At 53.9% G+C, this 11,826-nt stretch overlaps 1 protein-coding gene and 1 long non-coding RNA gene across 2 annotated transcripts; one reads left to right on the top strand and one right to left on the bottom strand.

Annotated features, from left to right (window-relative positions):
* Window positions 1–7,508: 7,508 nt before the first annotated feature.
* On the bottom strand, window positions 7,509–10,195 carry LOC135984173 (uncharacterized). The gene is made up of 2 exons (XR_010602069.1): window positions 10,067–10,195; window positions 7,509–9,730 (listed from the first exon to the last, which is right to left on the bottom strand). It is a non-coding gene; the product is annotated as an uncharacterized LOC135984173 (long non-coding RNA).
* Window positions 9,824–11,504, top strand: MRPL17 (mitochondrial ribosomal protein L17). Its single transcript, XM_005313608.4, has 3 exons — window positions 9,824–10,304; window positions 10,450–10,518; window positions 10,879–11,504. Exons 1-3 carry the CDS (start codon window positions 10,131–10,133, stop codon window positions 11,173–11,175), a joined length of 540 nt encoding a protein of 179 aa, XP_005313665.2. The 5' UTR covers window positions 9,824–10,130; the 3' UTR covers window positions 11,176–11,504.
* Window positions 11,505–11,826: the final 322 nt, after the last annotated feature.

Below are 11,826 nucleotides of genomic sequence, written 5' to 3'. Positions count from 1 at the left end.
CTAACCCTCACCCCTCACCCTAAACCCTCCCCCGACCTGACCCTAACCCTAGACCCTGACCCCCGACCCTAACCCCTGACCCTTGACCCCTAACCCTTAACCCTAACCCCCCAACCCAAACCCTAACCCCCCTAACCCTCACCCTTAACCCTAACCTAACCTAAACCCTAACCCCTAACCCTGAACCCCAACCCTAACCTCACCCTCACCCCCAACCCTAACCCGACCCTGACCCTAACCCCAACCCTAACCTAACCCTACCCCTTAACCCCTAACCCACCCAAACCCCCACCCCCACCCTAAACCCAACCCTAACCCTAACCCCTTAACTCTAACCCTAACCTAAACCCTAACCCCTAAACCCTAACCGCTAACCCTAACCCCTACCCCTAACCCTACCCAAACCCTAAACCCTAAACCCTGACCCTAACCCCTACCCCTCACCCCTCCCCCAACCCTCCCCCTAACCCCTAAACCTAACCCCTAACCCTAACCTAACCCTAACCTAACCCCAACCCCAACCCTAACCCTAACCCCTGACCCTAAGCCCCAACAACCCTAACCCCCAACAACCCTAACCCCCAACAACCCTAACCCTAACCCTAACCTAACCCTAAACCCTAACCTAACCCTAAACCCTGACCCTAACCCTAAACCCTAACCCCGACCCCCAACCCTAACCCTACCCAAACCCTAACCCCGACCCCCAACCCCTAACCCTACCCAAACCCTAACCCTAAACCCTGACCCTAACCCCTACCCCTCACCCTAACCCCAAGCCCTCACCCTCCCCCAACCCTACCCCTAACCCTAAACCCTAACCCTAACCCCAACCCTAACCTAACCCTATCCCTACCCCGACCCTGACCTTAACCCCTAAGCCCCTAACCCTAACCCCTTAACCCTAACCCTCACCCCAACCCCTGACCCCGACCCAAACCCTAAACCCTGACCCTACCCCTACACCCTGACCCTGACCGTAACCTAACCCTAATCCTAGACCCTGACCCTAACCTAACCCTAACCCCCACCCTAAAACCCTCACCCCTAACCCTACCCCTACCCCTCACCCCTCACCCTAAACCCTCCCCCGACCTGACCCTAACCCTAGACCCTGACCCCCGACCCTAACCCTACCCCTCCCCCACCCCTAACCCTTAACCCTAACCCCCCTAACCCTCACCCTTAACCCTAACCTAACCCTAACCTAAACCCTAACCCTAACCCTGAACCCCAACCCAAAACCCTAACCCAACCCTAACCCCTAACCCTAACCTCACCCTCACCCCCAACCCTAACCCTACCCAAACCCTAAACCCTGACCCTAACCCCTACCCCTCACCCTAACCCCTGACCCTAACCCTAAACCCTAACACTAAGCCCCAACAACCCTAACCCTAACCCCCAACAACCCTAACCCTAACCCTGACCCTAACCGCCAACAACCCTAACCCTAACCCCCAACAACCCTAACACTAACCCTAACCTAACCCTAAACCCTAACCTAACCCTAAACCCTGACCCTAACCCTAACCCTAAATCCTAACCCCGACCCCCAACCCTAACCCTACCCAAACCCTAACCCCGACCCCCAACCCTAACCCCTAACCCTAACCCTACCCAAACCCTAACCCTAAACCCTGACCCTAACCCCTACCCTCACCCTAACCCCAACCCCTCACCCTCCCCCAACCCTACCCCTAAACCCTAACCCTAACCCCAACCCTAACCCCAACCCTAACCTAACCCAAACGCTAACCCCTAAACCCTAACCCTAAACCCTAACCTAAACCCTAAACCTAACCCTTAACCCCTAACCTAAACCCTAAACCTAACCCTAAACCCTAACCCCTAACCCCAACCCCAACCCTAACCCTAACCCCCAACAACCCTAACACTAACCCTAACCCTAAACCCTAACCTAACCCTAAACCCTGACCCTAACCCTAAATCCTAACCCCGACCCCCAACCCTAACCCCTAACCCTACCCAAACCCTAACCCCGACCCCCAACCCTAACCCCTAACCCTACCCTAACCCTAACCCTACCCAAACCCTAACCCTAAACCCTGACCCTAAACCCTAACCCCTACCCTCACCCTAACCCCAACCCCTCACCCTCCCCCAACCCTACCCCTACCCCTAAACCCTAACCCTAACCCCAACCCTAACCCCTAACCCCAACCCTAACCTAACCCAAACCCTAACCCCTAAACCCTAACCGTAAACCCCAAACCCTAACCTAAACCCTAAACCTAACCCTTAACCCCTAACCTAAACCCTAAACCTAACCCTAAACCCTAACCCCTAAACCCTAACCCCAACCCGAACCCTAACCTAACCCTAACCCTAACCTAACCCTAACCCCCAACCCCTAACCTAACCCTACCCCTAAATCCTAACCCAAACCCTAACCCTAAACCTGACCCTAACCTAACCCTACCCTAACCCTTAACCCCTAACCCTTAACCCTAACCCACCCTAACCACCACCCCCACCCTAAACCCAACCCTAACCCCTTAACCCTAACCGCTAACCCTAACCCCTACCCTCACCCCTAACCCTACCCCTGACCCTAAACCCTACCCTCACCTTAAACCCTAAACCTAACCCTACCCCTAACCCGACCCTGACCCTAAACCCTTAACCCTCACCCTAAACCCTGACCCTAGACCCCAACCCTAACCCAACCCTAACCCCTAAACCCTGACCGTAGACCCCTACCCCAACCCTAACCGAAACCCTACCCTAACCCTCACCCCTGACCCTAAACCTACCTTCACCCTCACCCTAACCCTAACCCTACCCTGACCTTAAACCCTAAGCCCCTAACCCTAACCCCAACCCTAACCCTTTAACCCTAACCCTCACCCCAACCCCTAACCCTGACCCCGACCCTTGACCCTAAACCCGACCCAAACCCTAAACCCTACCCCTACACCCTGACCCTGACCGTAACCTAACCCTAATCCTAGACCCTGACCCTAACCTAACCCTAACCCCCACCCTAAAACCCTCACCCTCACCCCTAACCCTACCCTGACCCTACCCCTACCCCTCACCCTAAACCCTCCCCCGACCTGACCCTAACCCTAGACCCTGACCCCCGACCCTAACCCTACCCCTCCCCCACCCCTAACCCCTTAACGCTAACCCTAACCCCTGACCCTTGACCCCTCACCCTTAACCTAACCCTAACCTAAACCCCAACCCTTAACCCTGAACCCCAACCCTTAACCCTGAACCCCAACCCTTAACCCTGAACCCCAACCCTAACCTCACCCTCACCCCCAACCCTAACCCGACCCTGACCCTAACCCCAACCCTAACCTAACCCTACCCTAACCCTTAACCCCTAACCAACCCTAACCCCCACCCCCACCCTAAACCCAACCCTAACCCTAACCCTAATCCCTACCCTCACCCCTACCCTCACCTTAAACCCTAAACCTAACCCTACCCCTAACCCGACCCTGACCCTAAACCCTTAACCCTCACCCTAAACCCTGACCCTAGACCCCTAACCCAACCTTAACCCTAACCCCTAAACCCTGACCGTAGACCCCTACCCCAACCGAAACCCTACCCTAACCCTCACCCCTGACCCTAAACCTACCTTCACCCTCACCCTAACCCTATCCCTACCCCGACCCTGACCTTAAACCCTAAGCCCCTAACCCTAACCCCAAACCCTAACCCCTTAACCCTAACCCCAACCCTAACCCCTTAACCCTAACCCTCACCCCAACCCCTAACCCTGACCCCGACCCTTGACCCTAAACCCGACCCAAACCCTAAACCCTGACCCTACCTCTACACCCTGACCCTGACCGTAACCTAACCCTAATCCTAGACCCTGACCCTAACCTAACCCTAACCCCCACCCTAAAACCCTCACCCTCACCCCTAACCCTTACCCTAACCCTCACCCCTCACCCTAAACCCTCCCCCGACCTGACCCTAACCCTAGACCCTGACCCCCGACCCTAACCCTAACCCCTGACCCTTGACCCCTAACCCTTAACCCTAACCCCCCAACCCTAACCCTAACCCCCCTAACCCTCACCCTTAACCCTAACCTAACCCTAACCCTGAACCCCAACCCTAACTCAACCCTAACCCTAACCTCACCCTCACCCCCAACCCTAACCCGACCCTAACCCTAACCTAACCCTACCCCTTAACCCCTAACCCACCCAAACCCCCACCCTCACCCCTAACCCTACTCCTGACCCTAACCCCTACCCTCACCTTAAACCCTAAACCTAACCCTACCCCTAACCCGACCCTGACCTTAAACCCTAAGCCCCTAACCCTAACCCCCTAACCCTAACCTAAACCCTACCCCTAACCCTGACCCCAACCCTACCCCTACCCTCCCCCTCCCCCAAACACCTCCCCCTCACCCAACCCTAACCCCTTAACCCTAACCCTTACCCTAAACCTAACCCTACCCCGACCCTGACCCTAAACCCTCACCCCTACCCTCACCCTAAACCCTGACCCTAGACCCCTAACCCTAGACCCTAAACCCTCACCCCTACCCTCACCCTAAACCCTCAATCTGACCCTAACCATAACCCCAACCCCAAACCCCTACCCTCACCCCTAACCCTACCCTTAACCCTAAACCCTAACCCCAAACCCTACCCCTACCCCCACCCTCACTCTGACCCTAACCCAACCCTAACCCTATCCCCTAAACCCCAACCCCTAACCTTACCCTAACCCCTAACCCTACCCCTAAACCCTAACCCAACCCCAACCCTAACAACCCTAACCCTACCCTAACCCTTAACCCTAACCCCTAACCCTAAACCCTCACCCTAACCCTAAACCCTCACCCTAACCCTAAACCCTAACCTAAACCCTAACCCCTCACCCCTACCCTCACCCTAAACCCTGACCCTAGACCCCTAACCCAAGACCCTAAACCCTAACCCCCACCCCTACCCTCACCCTAACCCCAACCCCTCAACCTGACCCTAACCCTAACCCCAACCCCTAACCCCTACCCTCAATCCTAACCCTACCCTTAACCCTAACCCCAACCCTACCCCTACCCCCACCCTATTCCTAACCCCTAAACCCCAACCCCTACCCTACCCCTAACCCAACCCCAACCCTAACCTAACCCAACCCTAACCCCAACCCCACCCTAACCCTTAACCCTACCCCTAACCCACCCCTAACCCAAACCCTAAACCCTACCCTAACCCCTCACCCAACCCTAACCCTTAACCCTAACCCTAAACCCAACCCCTAAACCCTAACCTTAACCCCTAACCCCTACCCTCACCCTAAACCCTAACCCCAACCCCTAACCTCACCCTAAACCCTGACCCCCTACCCTAACCCTAGACCCTAACCCCTGACCCTAACCCCTACCCTAACCCTGACCCTACCCCCTAACCGAAACCCCGACCCTAACCAAGACCCCCTAACCCTAACCAAACCCTACCCTAACCTCACCCTAACCCTCACCCCTGACCCTAAACCTACCCTCACCCTAACCCAAAACCCTCACCCTGACCCTAACCTAACCCTAACCCACCTGACCCAACCCTACCCCTAACCTAACCCTACCCCAACCTGACCCTCACCCTGACCCCTAACCCCTACCCTCACCCTAAACCCTGACCCTAGACCCCTAACCCAAGACCCTAAACCCTAACCCCCACCCCTACCCTCACCCTAACCCCAACCCCTCAACCTGACCCTAACCCTAACCCCTACCCTTACCCCTAACCCTACCCCAACCCTAACAACCCTAACCCTAACCTAACCCAACCCTAACCCCAACCCCACCCTAACCCTTAACCCTACCCCACCCCTAACCCAAACCCTAAACCCTACCCTAACCCCTCACCCAACCCTTAACCCTAACCCTAAACCCAACCCCTAAACCCTAACCTTAACCCCTAACCCCTACCCTCACCCTAAACCCAACCCCTAACCTCACCCTCACCCGACCCTAAACCCTAACCCCTCACCCTAAACCCTGACCCTAGACCCCTAACCCAACCCTAACCCTTAACCCAGACCCTAGACCCTAACCCCTCACCCCTACCCTCACCCTAAACCCTGACCCCTACCCTAACCCCTGACCCTAACCCCTACCCTAACCATGACCCTACCCCCTAACCGAAACCCCGACCCTAACCAAGACCCCCTAACCAAACCCTACCCTAACCCTCACCCCAACCCTCACCCTAAACCTACCCTCACCCTAACCCAAAACCCTCACCCTGACCCTAACCTAACCCTAACTTCACCCTAACCTAAGCCCTAACCCTATCCTACCCTTACCCTAACCCTACACCTAACCCGACCCTAAACCTTAACCCCTTACCCAAACCCTCACGCTAAACCCTGATCCCTCACCCCTACCCCTAACCTAACCCTTACCCCTCTCCGTACCCTAACCCCAACCCTAACCTACCCTAACCCGCCTGACCCAACCCTACCCCTAACCTAACCCTACCCCAACCTGACCCTCACCCTGACCCCTAACCCCAAACCCCTACCCTCACCCTGACCCTACCCCGACCCTAACCAACCCTAACCCTAACCCAAACCCTAACCCAACCTCACCCTAACCCTCACCCCTGACCCTAACCCCAACCCTAAACCCTCACCCTGACCCTAGACCCCTACCCCTAACCTAACCCTACCCCTAACCGGACCCTAAACCCTAACCCTTCTCCCTCACCGTACCCTAACCCACCCGACCCTAACCTAACCCTACCCCGACCCTCAGCCTGACCCCAAACCCTAACCCCAACCCATCCTAACCTTAACCCTAACCCAACTCTAACCCTCCCCCTCCCCTCCCCCAACCTAGCCCTGACCCTAACCCCTACCCCAACCCTCTCACCCTCACCCTAAACCCGACCCTTGACCCTAACCCTACCCCAACCCTCTCACCCCTTCACCCTCACGCTATCCCTACCCTAACCCCTAGCCCTAACCCTACCCCTAACCGCAACCTAACCCTAACCCCAACAACCATAACCCTAACTCTATCCTAACTGTACCCCCTAACCCCAACCCCTCACCGTCACCCCTACCCTCACGCTAACCTAACCCGACCCTCACCCTGACTCTAACGCGAACCCCTAAACCCTAACCCTAACTCACCCCTCACCCTTAACCCTACCCCTCACCCCTCCCCTCTAACCCTGACCCTACCCCAACCCTAAACGCTAACCGCTAACCCCACCCTCAACCCCAAAACCCTTACCCAACACTAACCCCTAATCCAACCCTAACCTTCCCCCTTAACCCTAACCAACCCCTAGCCCTACCCTAACCCTACCCCCTACCCCTAAACCCAACCGTAACTCTAACCCTACCCCAACCCTAACCCGCACCCCTAAACCCTATCCCTACCCTCACCCCAACCCCTAAACCTTAAACACTAACCCTAAGCAAATAAGGAAGTGTTCTTTACCCCTTTACATAACACAAGAACCAGGGAGCACCCAATAAAATTAGTAGACAGCAGGTTTAAAACCAACATAAGGAAATACTTCTTCCAACAATGCACAGTGAACCTGTGGAACTCATTGCCAGGAGATGTTTTGGCTTTCACACGTATAACTGGTTTCAAAAAAAGAATTAGCTAAATTCATGGAGCATAGGTCCATCAATAGCTTTTAGCTAAGATGATCAGGTATGCGTCCCACTGCTCTGGGTGTCCCTAAACCTCTGACTGCCAGAAGCTGGAACTGGATGACAGGGGAGGGATCACTTGATAAATTGCCCTGTTTCATTCATTCTCTTTGTTGCATGTGGCACTGTCCAATGTTGAAAGACAGGATACTGGGGTAGATGGACCATGATCTGACACAGTATGGCTAGTCTTATGTTCTTAACACAGGTTTGGGCAGCAGTGACTTTTTCTTGGGTTATTTGCTGTGTTTGCAGAGGACTCTTCCTGGTCAGTGGAGCATCCCAGGAGCCCTAACCAGAGGAGGAGCTGGAAGAAGTGGACCTCAGCAGCCTGGACATCCCACATTGCTGGGGAGCTGAGGAGATCAAGACTTGTGCCTGGTAGTGACTGTGATGGGAGGAGGCGAAACTGTCAATTTTTTTTTAAATTATGTCTCTATAAATTGTCTGAGTAGCCATATCTTCCCCTGAGAGCAAGAGAAACACAAGGGGAAGTGTCGGTCTTCTACTTATCAGGGAAGGAGAGATAATAATTGATGACATCAAGAAGGCTGAGGTATTTAATGCCTATTTTGCTTTAGCCTTCACTACTCAACACAATATTAATAAGGGGAAGGAATGCAAGCTAAAATAGGGAAAGAACACATTAAAGAATACTTAGGCTTTGTCTATACTGCACTTTTGTCCGTAAAACTTTTGTCATTCAGGGGTGTGAAAAAAAACACCCCTGATTGACAAAAGTTTTACTGACGAAAATTGCTGGTGTGGACAGGACAGCACTTTGTCAGCAGGAGACCCTCTCTTTGGGGGCTGTTCACACTGGCACTTGTCACAGAAAAACATTTGTCTTTTGGGGGGAGAGGGGCTTAACACCTCTGAAAGAAAAGCTTAGTCATTCAATTGCCAGTGTAGACATAGCCTTAGATAAATTAGATCTAGTTAAGCTAGCAAAGCCTGGTGAAATTCATCCTAGGGGAATTAGAGAACTAGCTGAAGCAATCTCTGCACCATTAGCAATTATCTTTGAGGAGGATGGCTGAAGTCCCAGAGAACTGGATCTAGAGAATTATAGACCAGCCAGTCTAACTTCAATACCTGAAAAGATACTGGATCAAATTCTTTGTTAGCCTCTAGATGCTTACAAATTGACTGAGTTATAAGGTGTAGTCAGCATGGATTAGTCAAGAACAGCAGGCCAAACCAACCTAATTTCCTTTGATAGGGTTACTGGCCTAGTGGATGGGGGGAAGCTATTCGAGTAACATATCTTGATTTTAATAAGGCTTTTGACACAGTCCCACATTACTTTTTCATAAGCAAACTACGGAAATGTGGCATAGATGAAATTACTATAATGTGGGTGTGCTACTGGCTAAAGGACCATACTCAATGAGTAGCTATCAATGGTTTGCTGTCAAACAGTACAGGCATATCTAGTGGGGTCCTGCAGGGGCCAGTCATAGGTCCAGTAATATTCAATATTTGTCATTAATGACTTGGATTATGAAATGGAGACTATGCTTATAAAATTTGTAGATGACACCAAGCCGTGAGGGTTGCAAATACTTTGGAGGAGAGGATTAGTATTAAAAACAAACTTAACAAATTGGAGATTTGGTCTGGATTCAATTGCACAAAATGATTGTCTTCCCACCTTTTCTTTCAAGACTGGAAACTCATTGGAACAGGTAACTGTATTTGTGCCAACTTCATCCTCCTCCTATTTGAATCCTGAGAGGGTGGGCCAACCGGAGAGCCACACACAAAAGCCAGAAAACAACTAAAGACAAACACTCCCACCTTCGGGCTCCCATGTGGTGAGACTGCCCACATCAAAACCGAAATTCATTCAGATTGCCACTTAGATTCTTCCAGCAGCTGATAACGGGCACTTCGTTGTATTCACTGTACGCGTTCTCCAGCACTTCTCCCTCGGCCACGTCTGACTCTCGCCTCCCCCTGTGCATAGCCAGGCTCCCCGCCCGCAGGGTGACACTCTGCCCGGGGGTGCAGCTTTCAGACTCGCTCCTGGGCGCCGCCAGCGCGTTTCTTGGGGCTGCGGGAAGGGCGAAGCAGTAACGCCTCCCGCCTTGTTCCCGCTCCTGCCCAGAGACTCGGGGTGTCTCCCGCTCGCAGCCCTGCCCAGAGACAAACCGACCCAGCCCTGGCTAGTCCCAACAGCACCGCGGGGAGGGCGCTTGCAGCATACACCGGACTCTGCCGCAGGGGCCGGGTCCCAGGAAGGGGCAGCGGGGCCGCCCCCGCCGCCCGCGTTCGGACGGAGCACGGCGCCACTCCCTTCGCCTGAGGCCGCGGTCCGGTTCGCGCCTCCCTCCAGGGCCGGCTCCTAATCAACCCCGCCCCCCTGGCCTTAGACACGCCCCAACCCCACCTCTCGAGCGGCTTCCTTCCTTCCGGTTCCTCAGCCGTTGCTTCCGGTCGGAGTCGGGCTCGTAATGCGACTGTCGCTGGCTGCCGCGATCTCCCATGGCCGCGTGCACCGGCGGCTCGGGCTCGGGCCGCGCTCGCGCCTCGACATGCTGCGGAACCTGGTGACGGCGCTGGTGCGGCACGAGCGCATCGAGACGTACTGGTCACGCGCGGACGAGATGCGGTTCTACGCGGAGCGGGTAAGCCGGCGCGAGGCGCGCGGGCCGAGGGCGGATGAGGGGAGGGGCGGGGCCGGCACGAGGCCGGCGGATCTGTCTGGGGCCGAGGCGGAGCTGTTCCCGGCGGCGGCCTAGTCAGAGGCTGACGATCCCCGTTTCTCCCCAGTTGATCGACTACGCCAAGCGGGGAGACACGGACGAGAAGGCCATGCGCATGGCTGACTTCTGGCTGACGGTGAGTAGTCCGGCGCTGCCGAGCAGCTCAGCCTGAACGGGAAACGGCGCGGACCCCCGGGGGAGGGAGTCAGGACATGTCCTCAGGGACGGAGAGCAGCTGATTGGGTGCCTGCCCCTCAGCAGTCTAGGTGCCTAGGGAAGGGCTTGCAGACCTGTAGAGGATAGAGGGGCAGCAGGCCTAGCAATTGTGTAAGGGGCCAGTTGAGACCTAGTGCTTGGAGCTGGAAGAGAGTAAGTGCTGAGATGAGACTGGGGGAATGGCTCATGATAAAACGTGTATGGTCTCCCAGGGGGTTTGGATACTGCATGCTGAGGCTCTAATGTGGGCATGTTCCCTCTGCATTCTGTCCTTTTCTAGGAGAAAGATCTCATCCATAAGCTGTTTAAACTGTTGGCTCCCCGTTTCCAGTCTCATTCTGGGAACTATACACGACTGCTTCAGATCCCCAATCGAGAGAACCTGGATCGGGCCAAGATGGCTGTGATTGAATACAAGGGGAATCCTTTCCCACCACTCATAGTTCTACACAGGGCCAATGAAAAGACCTTACTCAATCAGCTTCTGAAAGGCTACCGTGAAGACCTATTAAAGACCAGAGCTACCCAGGTCCCAGAGGGGGCTGCAGCCTCACTGCATTCAGGGACTGCAGTGTAGTGCAGCATTCTCTTCCCTCTTTGATCGTAGAGGGTGAATGGGGAATCTATACATTAGGACACAGAGGAAATTCCACTGAAGAAAGGAATCAGATCCTCAAACTTAAATACTTGCCTCACGTGAGAGCAATGGGTTCAGTTTCCAGACTTACTTTGCAGGTGTCCTGGTTTCTATTCACAGTTCCTGAGGCCTGGGTTTGATTCTTGGTCTTATTCTGTAGGATTATGCAGGAAGCATGCTGTGGTATAAGTAGAAGTCCAGTTGGAGGGGTAAATGATGCTGTGTAACCTAACCCTTGATAGTCTCTGTAAATAAATGCAGAAAAGGAAGTTTCTTTGTTTTCACTGTGTGACAGCAAGTATTGTACCAGACTGCTTGTTGCAGAGGTAAAGTTTCTTGACACCATAAATGACTGCTTCTTGGAGCAACTAGTCCTGGAATCCAGATGAGGAGAGGCACTTCTTGATTTAGTCCTAAGCGGAGCACAGGATCTGGGCTAAGAGCTTGGTAATAGTGACTATAATATTATTAAGAAGCCCATCAAAGTAGCATTTAACTTTAGGATGGGGAACTTCACAAAAATGAAAAGTTAGTTAAACAGAAATTAAAAGATAGTCACAAAAATGAAATGCCCGCATGCTGCATGGAAAC

Source organism: Chrysemys picta, chromosome 6 (assembly GCF_011386835.1).
Source record: "Chrysemys picta bellii isolate R12L10 chromosome 6, ASM1138683v2, whole genome shotgun sequence".
Lineage (NCBI taxonomy): Eukaryota > Metazoa > Chordata > Testudines > Emydidae > Chrysemys > Chrysemys picta.
This window is presented reverse-complemented; position numbering and strand designations above follow the sequence as displayed.